The following is an 18,214-nucleotide window of genomic DNA, read 5'->3' on the forward strand; positions in this document are numbered from 1 at the left end:
TTTTCTCTGTGTAGAAGTGTGCGCGTTTATTAGTAAACAAGTTTGTCGTACAAATACGAGTATGTATTTACAATGAATACTTATAAATTATTTATAGATTGTTCCAGTTGGACCAGAGACTCCTTCGCGACGAGCCCTATTTGCCCCTCGGCCGTCTCCGGCGATTCCAATGTTAATATCGTGGCCGCCTCTTTCAGGATGCTCGCAGCTTCCGTCATCTTGGACTTGAGACCGGCTTCGTCGATGACACCGGCATTCCACATGTCTTTAGCTAAGAAGAGTAACGGCGCGTGCAGCTCGTATAACGTCATACCTGCCGAAAAGGTAAAGGTATATATATATATATATAGTCTGTCTATATGCATTTCTGCGCGACTGCGCGGGAATGCGTGGAGATGTGTGGAACATACCTCTTACACGACTGTATCCGGGTTCCACCACGTCCAATACTTGAAGCAACGAACGACATAGGTCTACTTTGTGCTCCAACACAACGTTCGGCAGGTCGTCCAATAAATATTCATCGACTCGACCATACATTTGGGTCAACGAATGTCTGTAGAAAACAATATATATTTTACATATCTATTCCCTTTATCTGTATTCATGATTTATTATTTAATTATCTCGGATAATACAACTCGCAAAAAGGGAAAGAGCTTGTCCCGATGTATCCAATTCCTTAACTACTTCTAACTAACACTAATCGTTTTTCCAGTTAATATCTAAATTGACAGCTTTTGCGGTGCCACTGTACCGTACCTCAACATTGTAAGGAAAGCGTGACGAGGATGCAGAACCGATCGATACTTCTTCATAACGTTCTCTCTTTCGTGAATCGCGTCGGCCCCGTCAGCTCCGCTGATAGTCTCAGCATTGTCCACTTCCGCTTGGATGATTCCGAGAACTTTCCGCACCGCTTGCCCTTTGGTGGAGAACTCGCAGTGCGTACACTTCCAAGTACTCTCCGGGTCTGAAAGTCGTAAAGGTGCGTGAGACCGAGTATCGAGTACTCAGACTTGGGTAAGCTAATGTTTTCATTTCTATCCAAGTTAAAGAAAAGTTGAAGAGTTAAGAACTTGTAAAATTGGCTCAGTTAAGTCCCAAGTTACTTAAAACTAAGTTGAGTCAAGAGTTATTCACTTTTCAATTTAATTTTTAACCGACTAATTAATTCCCATACAGCACAGATCTCCGGTGGACATCCTAAAGACATCTGCAGGACGTCTTAAGGACGTTCCGAGGAGGTCCCTCGGATAAAATATACTGTGCAGATTATTATCCGATCTTGCGAGTTCTTCACATCGAACGAATTGACTACGGCTTCGGTGGAAACTAAAGGGGGAGGAGGGGGATGTACCTAGGGAGTCCAACGACAGGACAATTCCATCGTTGCACTTGTTGCACCTGAGCGAGGACATGTGGGTGCCCAATTCCGTGGGATCGGAACATCGCGGGCAGGCGCACGCGAAGTGCTTGCCCTCGAGCAGGTGTTCCCGCCTCAGCATCGTCGGTAGTAACGAGTGCGTGTAACTCGCGTAAAGTTCACCGCCCGCCGGCACTCGGAGCGTGGTGCGCAGTCGTATCCTGTGTGTAGGTGCGAAGAAAGAAAAAAACACCGGCGCGCGAGTAATTATGCCATTATTCGTACGATACGAGCGTGTATCCTCATCGGCGTAACGAGCGACGTGAGATTTCCCGCGGCCATTAATTGAGGAAGGTGTGCGCGCGCGTGTGTGTGTAAGTAAATGCGGACTGATTAAGATAAGTCCCGGGGGAAAGGAGATCATGTGTGAAATTTGTCGATATATGACTATATAAACAATGGAATGCGCTATTATAAGGAAGTTACACTTAACGGAATTGCATTTGCCGTCCACGGTGTTCGCGTCTCTAGGGCGTCGAAATTTGAACGAAACGCGAGGTATCGAGCGACCTGTAATGAGATACCTGTAATCGGTCGGCGATATGGTGTGAGATGTGTTCGACACGCACGAGTGGTTCATCATGGCGACCGTCGGGTAAAGAGCCCGCGCGCTGTGTCCTCTTCTCATCCGGACTTCGAACGTGTTGATCTCCAGAATGCCGCACGCCGATTGTACGCGCTCCTCCGAGAATCTGCATTTACGGGCACTCGTTTAAGAGTCGCATACCTCGTTAACGACGCGACCGTTAATTGTTAACGGCGTGTTTCGACGCGTACCGGTCGAGTTTGAGCCGCTTCCTCAGGTAATCCACGATATTGACGTGATCCGACTTCCACTGCGACTTTTGGCACCTTATCTTGTTGTGCGTCTCCATGTCCTTCACTTCGCTGTTCCACCTCTCGACATTCCTCTCCGACTCCAACAGAAGCCTCAGCGGCGTTATACATTCCAATTGCGGCACGCCATTTTCATTGTTCTCGTCCAGCGCGGCGGTTACGTTAAACTTCTCGTTCGCTTGCGCGAACACCTGCCGGCAGAAAATCGATCTTTACACGTGCACAGTTTCAACGGCTAGGACAGGCCGCGATAATGATTTATAATGATGATTTATAAAAATTACTATTTATAACAATCTGAAATATCACGAAGGAAGAAATGCCGCCGGGCGTTTCGTTCGGCATTGATTGCAATTGAAATTCCACCGGGCCTTCCCTCGATCGCCGGATTTACCTGACACTCGTAATCCTTGTGCTGCGACGAATTCTCGCACTGCTCGTCACAGACTGGCCAGCCGCACTTGGAGCATAGCGGCTTGTCATCTGGACCAGGAGGCCAAGGTGCGTAGCAGGCGAGACACAAGGGATAAGTGCATGCCTTTGGCCCGATGACGAAAGGCATTTCCGTCACGATCTCCTCGCCGGCCTGCACTTCTCTGCTCGTGACCATGTACCTGAAAAACATTATGCGACTGTGTGCGAATAGGCGCTAATTAGATCACGGGCGATCAAAGCAATTATAACCCGACCGCCGGCGGAACGCGCTATCTTCTTCTCCACGACGTCATCTCTCGCCGCAACCGAGCGATTACGGTATTTATTGTGTGATATATACAACAGGTATCGCGAATTTCCTCCAGGAGTTTCTTTACTCGCGGCCTCAAATTACCCTGTATTTTCCCTCTCAGATCTCTTTAACACAGTTTAGACAGTTTTCTCACTCACCTGCCGACGTGATCGCTCCGAAGCACCTTGTACGCCCGCGACGTAGATTCTCCCGCGGACCCGCCGCTTCCCTGCAACATTCGCATCTCTCGGATGTAACGAAATTGTATCTGGAATTTTCTCGAGTACTCAGTAAACAGGATTACGATGATATTTGATATTATAATGATATTTTGTAACGCGTAACGTTTTCAAGTATTGTAGTTCTTAATATTGTATAACAACGTCATTGTTAACGACATTTGAATCAAACGTTAAAAGTGACATTTCTACAATTTTTCACATTCGGGAACATTATACTATCGTATAACAATGTAAAATATGATGTCAAAATGTTAACAAAATCCACATAAAATGAATGTTTTTTTTTCGGAAAATTGATTTAACGTTTCTTGCTCACCCAAGATGCTCATACCGAAAAATGTAAGACAAACTTGACTCACGTTTCGCAAATATTCGTGAATAAATAATATAAAGTGTAATATAAACAACAAAGGACGAATATACATACCGATTCGTGCGACATTTTAATCGAGAATCGGATAATCGCCTGGCCTTCCCTCACATCCGATCGGATGCCGTACTGATTGGAACGTTCGTGCTTGCACTGAACCGAAGGCCGCGCCTACTGCGCGCTTTATATTCACGGCTTATTAAAAATATCGCAAGTGCAAGCTCTGCCAATGGTATAATCTAGAATGTACTAGGCGAGATTCGCGTCCGCTTCGTCCGTTTGTGGTCGGAGACTCGCGTGTCGTCGCAACCATGCGGCTGATGTGTATTTTTGGAGCTTCAAACGTACAGAAAGATCCAAAAGCTTCTTTCGCCTTTCTGCGCACAGCCGCAAAGCGATTTCGATCTTCTGGTGTTCAACATCTCGTTGTCTTCGTTATTTTTATAATGGAATGAAAAGAAATTATCAATGAGGAACCAAGCACTGATGTTCTAATTCCATTAAATATTATTCACAATGTCATATTGTTATTATAATTGCGGAAAGGTAAAATTGTTCTTCACATACACGAAACCATTTTGTATTTGCGTTGAAATCGGTCCTTGTCAATTTTTATATATTAAAATTTTCATGTTCAATTTTTTCTGTGTTAATTCAACATATTGTGTTTATGTGATCTCAACATTTTGAGTCTTACCGATATTCAACATGTATAACAGTGTTAAAATAACATCTTACACTTAAGTGTCGATTAACGTTGTCAACATTAATGTTGTGTTAATTTTTGGCACAATATTTGCGTTACTTGCCAACATATTTACCTCGTGTTAAAATTAACAGAAAAACTCGTGTCGTTCTGTCCTTGTTTTACGTCTGATGTGCGAAATAAAGATGGAATGACGCAGTAGCGCCGATAGCGCGCTCCCCGAACGCAACCCTTATACCGAGATTTTGACTGTCAGGATGCGTTCGAGGAGAGCCTGCTATCGGCGCTATTAAATTACTCTGTCTTTTTTTACGAATATTTTACGTTTACGCTAAAACTACCAAAGCCGGCCGAATGATCGGTTTGTTATTTTTTCTTATTAAAAGTTACTCCAATTTCTAACAGCACGAATCTCTGAGATTAACCGTAATTCTTGTCGCAATGTGTAAACGAATAAATACATTTTCTCCTTTGCATTGCGTATTTTTCTTTCTATTGAAAAATCTGATTTACCGCTCCGGCAGAAAGGTGTCACGTTAATCGTCGGTAGTTTTAGCGTCGATCTACTTATTTTCTTTATATCTTCACTTCTACGAGAGTGACCCGATGATACCTGTGACAACGATAGATTCAAACGGTGGCGGAACATCGCGGTGCACCATGGTCGTCGGTCGTATCTGCACGCGCAGAAATAGGCCGAGGGAACAGGCCTTTTTCTCAGCCGGCACTGCGCACGCGCCGACAGCCCGTGGGCCGTGGCTCTCTCTCTCTCTTTCTCCCTTTCTCGGTTCTCTCCTCGTCGCCGATCCGTCGCCTCTCACGTCGACGTAGCACCGCAAAGTTGCGCATCTTTCCGCCGCACATCTCCCAACGTCTCCTGAAACTGAGTGAGTACAAAATACCCCGGGAAATAATCGCCGGTGAAGGATCCCTCGGCTCGCCTCTTCGAAAGGAAACAGAAATCCGGATCTGCGCCGTTGAAACGCGAGAAACGAGCTTCTCTCTGCGGCGAGCCGGCACGAGCTGCTGCCTCGTAATGTCGATTCCCGCGATCGGTCGATGGTCTCTCTCCTGCGTCCTCCCCGTGGTCCGTCGAACCCGGAGATCGGATTCCTTCCGACCGTGCGGTGTCGTTGAACAGAAAGGGACGTTTCCTCGACGCGCGGTGACGTACGGAGCTGATTCTAAGTTAGAATCTCAAAATCGCTCGCGGATATCCGACCGAGCTCTCTCTCTCTCTCTCTCTTTCTTTCTCTCTCTTTCGGCACCTTATGTAATACCTGTGCCAGGTCAATACCATCATTTTCGCATCGCACGTCACGGTAAGATCGGCGGATATGCACGATATCGCGTCCTCGTCGTAAATTCACGTGCCCTGAAGATTACGCGACACAGTGACACCGCGGTTTCTCCACGGTTTGAGGGGAAGAAACGTTACTTCCCGACGTACAAGAGTGGCTCTCCGTAGATAAGGCCGTCCTCGTGAATGCGCAAAGGTGTTCCGTACGCTCTTTCATTCATTCGGCTTCACGTACGTGTATATAATTACCGCGTAGAACGGAGTACAAATTCTTGGCGTGTGCCTCCGGTTAAATTTAGCTATCGTTGTTGTCTTTTCCCCTTTTTTTTTTCTTTTCTTCTATCGTTGATTGCATCGTGCCTCTATCGTTGGTCCGAAGAGATTCACTCGTCACGCGCGAAGAATTGTAGATCTTGAAATTGATAGATTGTTAGTTCTTCAATAGAGATTACCTCTCACCTCGCAGAACATGGCTCCCCCGACGTACGGCGACTTAGGAAGGAGCGCTCGTGATGTCTTCGGACAAGGTTATCATTTCGGTCTGTGCAAACTGGACGTCAAGACCAAGACCAGCTCGGACGTCGAGTTCTCCTGCGGCGGTGTGTCCAACCACGATACAGGAAAGGTATTTGGCAGCTTAGAAACCAAATACAAGATCAAGGAATACGGTCTGTCGTTCAGCGAGAAGTGGAACACCGACAACACCCTCGCAACTGACGTCTCCATTTGTGATAAATTGCTCAAAGGGCTCACGCTTGGTTATAGCTGTACCTTCTCCCCACAAACCGGGTAAGATATCTCATCGACGTCACGGGCGGGAAAATGAATCCTGCGATTTTCCTGCAGACGATTTTCGAGAACTTTGTTCTATATTTGGAGATCGGTCAAATCTTCATGATTAAATCGAATTCTCCGCAACTTTCGTCATTACTCGGGCCTTTTACTTTTCACAGCTCCAAAACTGGCAAGTTGAAGACAACTTACAAACATGAGAACGTTTCTACGACCACTGACTTTGATCTTAGCCTATCCGCTGGGCCCCTAATTCATGCCACGGCTGTTATGGGCTATCAAGGTAAATTCGCAGTAACGCCCGGGTAGCTTTTGAATGTCAGTGCATTCTTTGAGAAAACTGGTTATATTTCCCCTCGGTGGTATTAAAACTTGATGGGAAATTGTTCAATTTAAATTTCCTTAATCCTATGTATCCCTTTATCTCAAATAGACATTTTCTTTATTCTGGATATAAATAGCCTATTTTGTTATAAGAAAGTAAACTTATGATGCAACAGACATAAAGTGTACCGTGTGAAAGTAGTTAGATCAACGAATTGCTGCATTTTGCAGGATGGCTGGCTGGCTATCAGGGATCCTTCGACACGCAAAGGAACAAACTCACGAAGAACAACTTTGCTCTTGGATTCACCGCTTCCGACTTTGCTCTTCACACCGCTGTGTAAGTATCGCCCGCGATGACGCGTTAGAAAAAATCGACATTTTTCGTTAACGTTGAAACGAATAAATTCAAGCACAGTATGCGATACTCCGTGATGACTTTTTAGGGAGAACGGCCGTGAGTTTAACAGCTCGATTTACCACAAAGTGAAACCAGACCTGGAAGGAGCGATTAATCTGGCGTGGAACTCCGGCAATAACGTAACGCAGTTCGGTATTGCAGCGAAGTACAACCTTGACGACAAAGCTAGTATTAGAGCCAAGGTGAATTCTCATCTTCAAGTAGGCTTGGGATATCAACAGGAGCTACGAGACGGTAAGTAGTTCCTCTCTGAAAGACAATCGAAGAGAGATATACTCGGAGTTTTATCTCGTAATCGTACGTACTGCAACACAAGTAGATTTTTTTTGTAAATAAATTTTTTTCCAAACTCTGGAAAAAATTCACGGTGTGTGTGTGTGCGCGCGCGCGGTGACAAACAGATTTAATCAGAGAAGCACACAAACGGATTTTTCGTTCGCGGTGTTAGTGGACAACACGGTCTATTAATAGACCGATGCTCGTAGCTATGCTAAATACAGAATAAGCTTCTGGCAGGACGGGTAATTTCACAATAGTGTTGAAAGTTTGCATGCGGTAACAGTCCGTAAAATATATGGTTATCGAGCGAATCAAAATTTGTCTGCGTGATTACGTTGAATTTACGTAAGATAGAAGATTGCACGTGCGTGTTACACGTCGCTATAAAATAATTGCATCACCCCGGTTTTTTACAGGTGTGACCCTGACACTCTCTACGAGCATTGACGGGAAGAACTTCAACACCGGTGGCCACAAGTACGGTATCGCATTAGATCTTCAGGCTTAAACGCATAACTTTCGTATTTCGTGTTCTACGAAACAGAGAGAGAGAGAGAGAGAGAGAGAGAGAGAGAGAGAGAGAGAGAGCTGAAAAACTTATCTCTTACGAATAAATATCTTGTGACCCCTGTGTCATAAAACTGGCGTGACAGTACATGCTTCAAATAAAGTATTGGCTATAAAATGCGTAGATAGGTTGATCCCAGATTAGGTGCCACGAGACATCATGCATCATTTGAAATTAGTTACAGAGAACATAACACACACACACATATATATATATATATATATATATATATATATATATATTACCATTGTGAAATAGCGATATCTTTTTTCGTGAACGACATAATACCGCGCAGATAAGGCGAGTTTTTACGTTGAGTTTGTAACTTTTTAATCCCGCTGAAGTTTCATGGTATCTGACATTCCCGACATGGCCGTCGGTCGGTTTCCCGACCCGAAGTAAATCTCCCCCGCGGAGATTGAAGATGATAATACAAAAAATCTCGGAGCTGTATAGAGACGGAGGGTATATGGCGATGATGAGCGGAAAAGAGGGAATTTTTTAGTTGTCATCAATAAAGTTGAATAAAAGGAAAGTATTTACAGGAGCGTGAGAATTTCTTGTCCATTCGCTTCGCGGAACAGAACGCGCGCATGCATGCGTATCGCGCCATTGCAGGATAAGCGATATTTCTCAAACACCGTATCGTCGCACATTCGATTGTGGTATAATTTATCGTATTGACTCGCTCGAATCGTACGATTTTGCGAGGAGTCTATAGGATTCTACCCTCAAATTGCAAACATTCGACAATGTAAACCGATTGTTCTTTGCTTTGTGACTATTCGGTATTGTACTCTTATCTCTTGTTAATCATCATTGGATAATATTTAAATATTGAATTGATTGAGACTCGTTGGGCTCTTTCGATCTTATTCTCTAAATATATATATACTTGTATGCAATCGGAAGGTGTTAAAATGCGATTGTTTGATAGTAGATATACGTAGCACACTTTTATCATTTAGTACTGTCACATATTATATATGAGAACACGATGCCTTCTTAATAAACCGTATAAATAATACGTACATGATTATGTATACGTGTATAAATTATATAATTATATTGGCAGTTGTGTGTGCCATTTTCTTATCGAGAGGAATAGGTATATCTACTATCTGTTCCCGAACTAAACGAAATACTGCCAGGTTGGCTAAAAGTTACAAAATGTTTGCCTCGGATATTACCAAGCCGTTGAATTCCTTTGTAGAGTCTCCACGTTTTAATCATACACACACATACACATAGCCATATATATGATAAAGTAACTATCATATTTTCAAAAAGACACATATGAATATTAATTGCGCATAGCTACATGTAATTCCACTCTCTGCTTTATTTTATATAGGAAGGAAATATATAATTATGTTTGTGGAATAAAGGGAGCGGCTTTTATTTTCCCGAGCGATCGTTCATCGTTGGATGCGCCCAGGAAAGAACATTGTACGAAGTATGAATGTGATTTATTTACAAGAAGAACTTACATTGCTTTTCCATCTATAATGATCTTGTCTAAATTTTATAGCGAAGTCGAATTAGAAATGAGACGTGTCTGAACGCTTTTGAGAATTAATCAATTTTACAGCGACAAATTAATATATCCACCTTTTAGGTTCTATCCTTTTTTTTTTTCTTCCTTAGCAAGCGAATAAGAAACGTTAGGATCGACACTTGTAGTTTCAATGACGCAATATACATTTAAGATACACACCTCGAACGTAATACTGCCTACTGATGGTTTTTAAAAATACAAATGTACCTCTGGAAAACTGCCAAACGAAAGATTTCACACGGTGTGTGTGTATGTGTATGTGTGTTTGTCCATTATGGAAGGAAGATAACCAAAATACAGTGTATATTACATGACATGTGATGAGCGACACTCGCGCTTTTTTCAACGGTGAGCTATAATGCAAGTGTTTTTATTGGTTTTGGCTGGTTTCCGTTATCATATTATCATACGTTACAAGCGATTCCCGTGTGTATGTGTGTGTGTGTGTGTGTGTGTATGTATGTGTGTCTGCGCGCGCGACCGGTCTCTTTCCTCCTCGTGTATTAAACAAGATCTATATTAATGCACCATTTGATCCTCCATCACTTTCGCGATCCATTCCGGCTCGGTTTGGGCTATCTTCTCGATTATTTGATTCACTTGGTAGCAGAGCGATTGTATCTGCTTGTCCCACGTTGGTAAGGTCTCGCGTGCTGCACGGGGGGAGGAACAAGTTACTTCGTATACTAATAAATACAAAAGAATCGAAGCGATACGGGATGCGAGACAAACGCGAAGCGGAACGAACGTGTAAATTCTACGGTCGTATTGAAGGATGGTGATGAAAGTGACGAGGGTTGAAAAACCCTCGCGAGAGACGAGCCCACTTACTTTCGAAGTGTACTATGGAGTCGATTTGATCGATGTAACCGTTCATTCTACCCTCGGTGATCATTTGGCTAGCGATTTTCTCCGCTTTGGTCGGCGGGATGTCCAGCAGGGCGCCTAATTCTTCGAACGTGATGTTGTTGTACAATTTACTAGCGGACAGCAAGTTGTGTTCAATAACAGCGCGATCGAGAATGGTGGAGCCCAGGCCGTCTATGGTGCACGCTTTCTGGTGAGGTTGCAGCAACGCCTCGAACTCCTGCAACTCGGAGCGCCGTATTATACGATCCAAGTACATCTTCTCGAGGATCGAGTAAGCCGGGAGTTGCTGGCAACGTTCGTCCTTGAACAACGTGGCCAACATCCGACTTCTTTGCTGTCCTGAAATGAGAGAGATAAGATGATCGTTAGACGGTCCGGCAAGCAGCCAAGTGTCGAGTCACGTATTGATTAATTCCTTGCCTGCGGAAGCTAATACTGTGCAAATCAAGGCGTTTCTAAGGGCCGTCATGCGCTCGTCCTCGTGGATGATGGATCTGTACGACAATTCATTGTACCTCTGTGCTGCCTCGATGAATTTTCTTCTATAATCTAGTACCCTGGCGTAGCACACTTTGTAATAGATTTGTAATTGTTCGTTTTTCGATTCGGCCTGCCGAGTGAAAACGGGGGAAAATTAAATGAGCACGATTAGCAGGGAGATACGTTAGTAACAACGGAGGAACGATAAGCACCTGCAAGAGAGACGCCCGGTTGATAAACGCTTCGGCTTGGACTGGATCGTCATCTTCCAAATATAATCTGGCGATTTTAAGATAAGTTTCGAGTTTGTAATCAACAGTATATTGCCTGAAACAATTGGTACCGTTAATTCCGTTAATCTCGATGTACGGTCGAATGGGTCGATAGGTTTGACCGCCATGTATATATATGCATATTACTTTTGTCCTGTTTCCAACGGTATGCCAACTAGAACATTCGCTGCCTCTCGCCAGTTCTGATTACGCTCGTAAATATCAGCTAAGTGTTGCCTTATACTAGCTACCTGCTCTTCGAAAGAGATTACACGTGGCTGTACCTACATCAACATCAAGTTGCGTTCTTCAGACACGTGCACTTCGATATTTGACGTTACAATTACACTTATCCGTGTACAATCGCATCATGCGTATCTCACGATCGAGTCGACAAAGGCTTACCTTATCTAATGTGTAATGTGAGACAGCTTTTGATATTTCATCCGGTAAAAACAATAAGCGACTGCTTACATCTGTCAGAACTTGTCTCGAAATCACTAGGCTCACATTCTCATTTACAACTGCAATGAAAATTTATTTAGGCACACACCAAACTTGGGACATATATCATAGTGAATATGATTGATCGATTTCAATGATTTCATGAAGTATATTGGCGGATAATTTTAGTTAAATATATATGCCTTTTTCATATCCTGAGATATATTATATTAAAAAAAAATATATATATATATATATATAAATTTTTTTTTTGATGATTGGGTTAGTAAAAAACAATTTTAACGTCATGGCATATTCAGCTCAAGACAAAACAATATACGCTATATCATACATAATATATTGCAATTAGAATATTCCACTCTACAAATCTGGTATCTAAAACCGCATTGTATAACCTAATAATTATTAAGTTGTGCGAATTTCTGGAAAACACAGTAGTTCTATTTAGATGTTTCAGGTGCGTCAATATATCGAAGTTGCTCGCAGGATAAAAATAACATACTTGCTTCGATGAACGTCTTCAAAGCATCCACCAGCTCCTCGCCGGAAGACAACAATATCTGATCCAAAGTTCCGCGGTACCTGGACAAAAGGTCATTTATTCGTGCGTGTATAGATGAATAAGGCGTCGATTATACTTAATATGCTTACTTCTCGGCCTGGTCCTTGTGAGAGCCGCCGGAATGAGCCAAATTCGTGAGTTGTTGACGTACAGAAGCCACCGTCACCACCATCTTTTCTCGCGATGACTTTATTCGCTACTACGAGCCACACGAGCTGAATGCGGACGCAGATGCGATTCCTCAATTTCGACACGAGAACCATCTACGGGCAATTTCCCGAATATCTTATGAAAAGAAATCTCCATGCGTATGTTTTATAACTACATCATTTCCTCTTTTATTTTCTTTGTTCTTTTCATCGAAATTTCAAATAGATGAATCAAAAGATATTTATTGTTTCTCAGAATTTACGTTGATTTCTTGTAATACATACAGTATATTCGTTTAATCGTATCACAATTTATGCCAAAGTTACAATCCATTGATTTTGCTTATTTTTCTATGACAAGAGAGATAATTATTTAATTTTTGTTGTATATAGAATATAGTCTGACATGCTATTATCACGCTACTTGAAAATAGAAAGGGTTTTCTAATTTGTTATTGTATCAAAGATCTAAAAATAAGGTCTTTTGGAGTTTCCTATTGATTTGTAAAACTCGAAAATAAAAGGGATCAGAACATTTGTTATAGAAGAGTTCGAAATCGATTCCGATCGGAATTTTTTAATTATTTCCTAAATTCCCTCTTGTATTTTATAGGGAATAATTGAGCGATTTTCGGAATCAATTCCGAAAGAGTTTATAAGTGCCCGGTAGTTGGCGTCTGACTTGTCGTTGAGTTGTATTACGACACAAATCTTGGTTAAAGACGGTGGCGGCTCATATCGGAGACTTTGGAACTAATTTCCATAACGGGTCTAATCTTCCGGACTTATAATAAAGGACTATTTATGCAGATCACAAAACCCGTTACTTACGTCTGGAACAAAAAATATTGACAAATCACAGTCGATTTTCGAATGTAAGAAGAATAACCAACTGTGATTGGTCAATTCTCTTGCTATGTATGGCTACAACTAAAAATTTCTTATGTGCAACGGCAGTGATAAGATACTTGAATGCAGTGATAAGAGCACCTCGAACGCAATGATAAGATAGTTCCACGGAAATACCCGAGGAAGTTGGGTGTGTTTTGCGCGCGAATCGTAGAGCCTTTATTGTTGAACTGCATATTTGTTTGTTAAGTCGTTCCGCCTCGGCAGAACATGTATAAACTTATTTCTCCGTAATTAAGTGAAAATGATATTGAAGCTTTTTAGGATCATCTACTGACCACTAACCTAACCACATACTGAGACAGAGCGCGCCAACATCCTTGTAAATTCGTTCAGAATACAGGCCCTAATATCTCGGTAATTATCATCAATAACCTTTTGCAAAATAGTGAAGGACTTTTTTGTTTGGTTTGATGAATTCTACCTGCACACAAATGCAAATATGCATTGTGTCGGACAACCTGTATTAATGCTGGAATAGTCCGTTGTTTATTATAAATAAAATAAAATTAAGATGTTATTTTTAAAGGACAATTTGTTACGTGACTGGACATTAGAGATAACAGGAGAACATACTGATTCATTCTGCGAAGGAATTGATATATGAGAAAATGGGGAAGCAGATTCAGACATTTGTATTCTTTGATTTAGAGACAATTGGATTTATTGAGGGAACAGTTATGCCTAAAATTACAGAAATGGCTTTAGTTGCTGTTGACAGAAAGTCTGTATATAAGAACGGGCAGAATTCTTTGCCCAGGGTTTTGCATAAACTAATACTTCCCATTAATCCAAAGAAAATGATGCCAGTAAGAGTAGAATATTTGACAAGTGAGTTTTAATTACATACATTTATGAAATAGTAGAAAATTAGTTTATTATTATTATATGCCTGTGCACAGAATTATATAATGACGACATGCAGCTGCTGCAGCCGTTTGAAGTTGGAACTTACGAATTGATAATACACTTTCTGAGTCGTCTTAAACCGCCAATTGGTTTTGTGGCACATAATGGTGATGCATTTGACTACCCGATACTTCTGTCGGAATTAAGTTGCATAAATAAAGTAACTGAATTGAAATATGACATCTTACTCCTTGTTATTTCTTCTCTTCATTCAATAATGTCTGGCTTTCTTATGTTACAGACTCTTGACGATGCAGTTCTGTGCATCGACACATATAAGATGTTCAGAGATTATTTTAATGGAATATCAAACAATAATATACCACACAAATGTACTTTAAATTGTACTTTAAATGCGGCAGAAATTGAAGCTTTGTTCGACGATGGATACAATGAGTTGTTGTTTGCAGTACTAGATTCTGTGATGATGGAGAAGAAAACTGTAGTCCAAAATGAAGCCTCGACGTCTTCTTTGCAAAGATATCCTCACGATATCGATATTTTAATTGATGCGTTACACGATGATACATGCGAGGAACGTAATGCTGTTGGCGATGGTTTGGAAAACCGTGAGAAACGCGAGAACGATCACAGAACACCGACGAGACAGAAAGCAAAGCGGCAAAATGCCGCGGATAAGCCCTCCAAGAAAAACGGCCACAGGAGGAGGCTGGATTTCAATTGCAAAGGAACGAGCCCCGTCAATCTTAAGCTCTGCAGTATTTATGAACACATGTTTGAATCAAATTTTGATTCACATTCAGCCGAGGCCGACTGCATCGCGATGCTCCGTTGCGTTACTCAGGTCGCCGATTATTTCCTCAGATGGTCGGACGAGAACGCATTTCCACTGGTTCGCTGTGATAGAGCACAGCAATCTTTTTAATCAAAATTATAGAGAAGAACAAGTCGAGAGATAAATAATGTGATATGATTGTTATTTTTATATAAGACTATATCTTAATACGACATCTATTAAGGTATGCAAGACTGGTGCATGAAATTGCAAATGTTAATCTCTTGTGGACAAATTTTATATTTTAACAATATTTCTATCACACTTGTTCATATTATTTACTGGTAAAGGTTTAAGTTTTAACGTCCTTTGTTAATATTCTTTATTGATAAAGATGATTTTATATAGCAGAAGTGCAATAAATGCATGTGTGAAGGCACTTATCCATTGAAACAGCATTTATGTATTGCAATCTTTTAACATGATATTCCAAGCTGGAATCGAAGGAATTAATAAATGTGATGTTTTAAGGATGAAATATATGCATATCTATATATTTTTCCAGTTTTCACAATTAGGGGAGTTTAAAAATTTATAAATATTATAATTAAGTATGTAAATTATCTAAATAAATAAATATGACTGAGTCCCTTTCCCTTCTCTCTCTATTTCTCTACAGTGCTTCAAGCTCTAAGCCTTAAGAAATTGACCAATCACAGTCAACTATTCTGCTCACATTCGATTGTGATTGGTCAATTTCTTAAGACTCAGAGCTGAAATTCTCATTGTGGACTCCGCTTTAGTCTTTATTCTACTATCTCTCTTTCTCTCTGACAGTTTGGTACCATGGAGGGGGTAGGCAGTTCTTTCTTCCAGTATGGTTACAGTTCAATGGCTTCGATATAATCCCAGTGCAACCAAAACGAACAATCTGTCGTTTGATCGTACATTATCCCTGCCAAGTTTGCGTGGAGGACACATGGCTTATATGTGTGCTCACGAGGAAGCGTGAGACTCGAGGCAATTGAGAATTACGAACATGGAGAAACAGATAAAATCGTTACTAGAACAAAGCGGCAATTCGCAGCTACTAGGATTATTAGTCGCTGTTTTTGCTATTATCATAACGTTAGGTAACCGTTCCTTTTATTCTTTGGTTATCGCACCGCATTGAACTTTCAGTGTAATATTTACATCGTGAATTTGACCATACGATACTTCAGCATGATTTTATCATACTTTTGAGATACATTGAGATGTTCTTTCAATCGTTTTATCTATTAAATTATCCCATTACATACCATATGTTGATTTCGTTGCTTTACCTTTTGAATTTATACTATTGTATTTACAGTCTTATTCGTGGTTTGGCGCAGAAGAAAGTCTGCAGGCCAGGGTATCCTTCTGACAGGTCTCAGCGATACTGGGAAAACGCTAATCTATGCGAGATTAATGTGTTCTGAATTTGTGAGGACATACACATCCGTTAAGGAAAATACAGGGGATATCGCAGTCAATAATGTGGGTTCAATAATGTCTTATGCGGGATAGCATCTGCTGTGGAAAGTCACATATTTTCACAGATACATTTGTTTCAGAGCTCTTTGAGAATAGTGGATATTCCCGGGGATGAACGGCTGCGCGGCAAGTATTTCGACAAATACAAGTCATCCGCCAAAGGATTGGTTTACGTGATTGACTCGGTGACTATTCAAAAGGAAATTAGAGATGTGGCAGAGTGAGTGAGAAAAGTTTGAGGGAAATATTATCATTTAAAATGATCAATGATATATTTTACATAAGTTTGGGAAGATAATTTTAGCATCGAAATATTTAAATAGGTAGATCTTTTATTTATATGATTTTTGCATGGACATTCTTCTTGCAGATACCTGTACAATTTATTGTCGGATCCTTGTATACAGAAGAACATCCCGGTTCTTATATTGTGTAACAAACAGGATCAAGTCATGGCCAAAGGATGTGCGGTGATAAAGACGCTATTAGAGAAAGAGATGAATCTGTTACGAATGACAAAGACTAGCCAGCTGGAGACCACTGATGCATTATCGGTCAATGTCTTTCTTGGGAGGCAAGGCAAAGATTTCGAATTTTCGCATCTGGACTCACAGATTGACTTTGCAAATTCCTACGCTTTCAACAAGGATCCTCAAACAGCAGCGGATATCGAAGAACTAAACAAATGGCTACAAAAAGTTGCATAATTAATGTACACCCGCTGTCTTCTTGAATATAAATTATTTGTATTTTTCACCTTTGTTAATTACTTTGTAGTTAAAGTTTGTTTTCTTTATAAACCTCTGAAGAAAGAAAAAAATCTTTAACACATGTATATGTGTATCTAAGATACTTAGGGCTCTGGTGTATTTACCACAGCCATGTTTGTTTTGTGACGTCAGAAGCGAGAAAAACTTGAAATTCTTGCGTTCAAATAAAAAGATATGCCTGCAAAATGACACTTGTGATTGACTCACACAGCGCATTTTTAAAATACTCCGAACGCTTTCTCTTTGCTCGACCAGCTCAGTAAATACAAGACTGTGAAATTAACACGACAAAAGCGTGTAACTCTCTGTCTTGCAGTATGCACCATTTTGACACATCATTTTGCACCAGCTCTCCCGGCGGCTGGGCGACCAGCCTCTCGTGAAACGATTCGTGCCGGTCAGTGTACATGGCGTCTACTGTATACACTGCGTCATATATACCTTACGATATCCTAAGTCGAAACTTACGATTTATTTATTATTACTTATGATTTTCAGCCTCAACGTATTGTTCTAAGTTCGTCCTGGACGTTTTCGTGCTGACAGCATCGTTCTGTCCTTCTTCAGCATGTAATGAGCAATGGCCATGCTCAGCAGAACGTTTATTTCATAACTATTGGAAGTCTTCTGAGCTGAGATCGCATTATTCTTTTAAATCTAGGAACAATCCAATATCAGTATAGAAAATGTTCAACAGTTGTAAAATAAGATAACGCGGTCGATAAAGTTAGAAAGATACTTTCGAAAGCATCCAAAACGAACTTAGTCGAAGTCAAACTTATTGTAATTAGAGTCATCATAACCTTACTATTGTAATCATCGTTGTTACGCTACTTTGCACTTGACGTACCGACAGGAAGCAAAACATCGATTGTATCAAAACCGGAAAGTATAATCCGGTGGCACTTCGATTTTTGACTCCTGCTGGGTCTCACGAGCTGGCAAAAGCGACTGTGGAGACCTCTCGCGGAAGGTCCGTCATCACAGAGGCATTTCCCGAATTACCGCTGAGTACTGAGCGATT

General features: G+C 41.2%; 5 protein-coding genes across 10 annotated transcripts; 3 read left to right on the top strand and 2 right to left on the bottom strand.

Moving 5' to 3' along the window:
• On the bottom strand, positions 1-5,009 carry LOC106748221 (protein msta). Its single transcript, XM_014626540.1, has 10 exons — positions 4,922-5,009; positions 3,660-4,032; positions 3,149-3,219; positions 2,658-2,877; positions 2,204-2,454; positions 1,951-2,118; positions 1,361-1,587; positions 763-973; positions 411-556; positions 1-313 (listed from the first exon to the last, which is right to left on the bottom strand). Exons 2-10 carry the CDS (start codon positions 3,672-3,674, stop codon positions 81-83), a joined length of 1,542 nt encoding a protein of 513 aa, XP_014482026.1. The 5' UTR covers positions 3,675-4,032; positions 4,922-5,009; the 3' UTR covers positions 1-80.
• Positions 5,010-5,086: 77 nt separating this feature from the next.
• LOC106748225 (voltage-dependent anion-selective channel-like) lies at positions 5,087-8,539 on the top strand. 3 transcript variants are annotated; one of them, XM_014626549.1, is made up of 6 exons: positions 5,087-5,195; positions 6,075-6,397; positions 6,562-6,683; positions 6,956-7,064; positions 7,171-7,379; positions 7,841-8,536. In XM_014626549.1, exons 2-6 carry the CDS (start codon positions 6,078-6,080, stop codon positions 7,930-7,932), a joined length of 852 nt encoding a protein of 283 aa, XP_014482035.1. In that variant the 5' UTR covers positions 5,087-5,195; positions 6,075-6,077; the 3' UTR covers positions 7,933-8,536. The 3 variants fall into 3 exon arrangements, with proteins under 3 accessions (XP_014482035.1, XP_014482036.1, XP_014482034.1); XM_014626550.1 differs by having other exon boundaries at positions 5,092-5,195; positions 6,054-6,397; positions 7,841-8,539; XM_014626548.1 differs by lacking the exon at positions 5,087-5,195 and adding an exon at positions 5,642-5,839 and having other exon boundaries at positions 7,841-8,539.
• Positions 8,540-9,444: 905 nt separating this feature from the next.
• Positions 9,445-12,430, bottom strand: LOC106748222 (COP9 signalosome complex subunit 4). The gene is made up of 8 exons (XM_014626541.1): positions 12,289-12,430; positions 12,140-12,219; positions 11,578-11,696; positions 11,320-11,456; positions 11,113-11,227; positions 10,841-11,030; positions 10,382-10,759; positions 9,445-10,203 (listed from the first exon to the last, which is right to left on the bottom strand). The coding sequence occupies exons 1-8, from the start codon at positions 12,369-12,371 to the stop codon at positions 10,070-10,072; spliced, it is 1,236 nt and encodes a 411-aa protein (XP_014482027.1). The 5' UTR covers positions 12,372-12,430; the 3' UTR covers positions 9,445-10,069.
• Positions 12,431-12,982: 552 nt separating this feature from the next.
• LOC106748223 lies at positions 12,983-15,440 on the top strand. Of its 4 annotated transcripts, XM_014626545.1 has the most exons (5): positions 12,983-13,614; positions 13,787-14,088; positions 14,160-14,326; positions 14,408-14,498; positions 14,577-15,440. In XM_014626545.1, the coding sequence occupies exons 2-5, from the start codon at positions 13,869-13,871 to the stop codon at positions 15,050-15,052; spliced, it is 954 nt and encodes a 317-aa protein (XP_014482031.1). In that variant the 5' UTR covers positions 12,983-13,614; positions 13,787-13,868; the 3' UTR covers positions 15,053-15,440. The 4 variants fall into 4 exon arrangements, with proteins under 4 accessions (XP_014482031.1, XP_014482029.1, XP_014482030.1 ...); XM_014626543.1 differs by having other exon boundaries at positions 12,996-13,614; positions 14,408-15,440; XM_014626544.1 differs by having other exon boundaries at positions 13,000-13,614; positions 13,909-14,088; positions 14,408-15,440.
• A 306-nt stretch (positions 15,441-15,746) lies between these two features.
• LOC106748161 (signal recognition particle receptor subunit beta) lies at positions 15,747-17,176 on the top strand. Its single transcript, XM_014626407.1, has 4 exons — positions 15,747-16,035; positions 16,257-16,423; positions 16,501-16,640; positions 16,791-17,176. Exons 1-4 carry the CDS (start codon positions 15,942-15,944, stop codon positions 17,125-17,127), a joined length of 738 nt encoding a protein of 245 aa, XP_014481893.1. The 5' UTR covers positions 15,747-15,941; the 3' UTR covers positions 17,128-17,176.
• Positions 17,177-18,214: the final 1,038 nt, after the last annotated feature.

The sequence above is a fragment of the Dinoponera quadriceps genome, unplaced genomic scaffold (genome assembly GCF_001313825.1).
Source record: "Dinoponera quadriceps isolate SergipeBrazil2010 unplaced genomic scaffold, ASM131382v1 scaffold2600, whole genome shotgun sequence".
NCBI classification, from domain to species: Eukaryota; Metazoa; Arthropoda; class Insecta; order Hymenoptera; family Formicidae; genus Dinoponera; species Dinoponera quadriceps.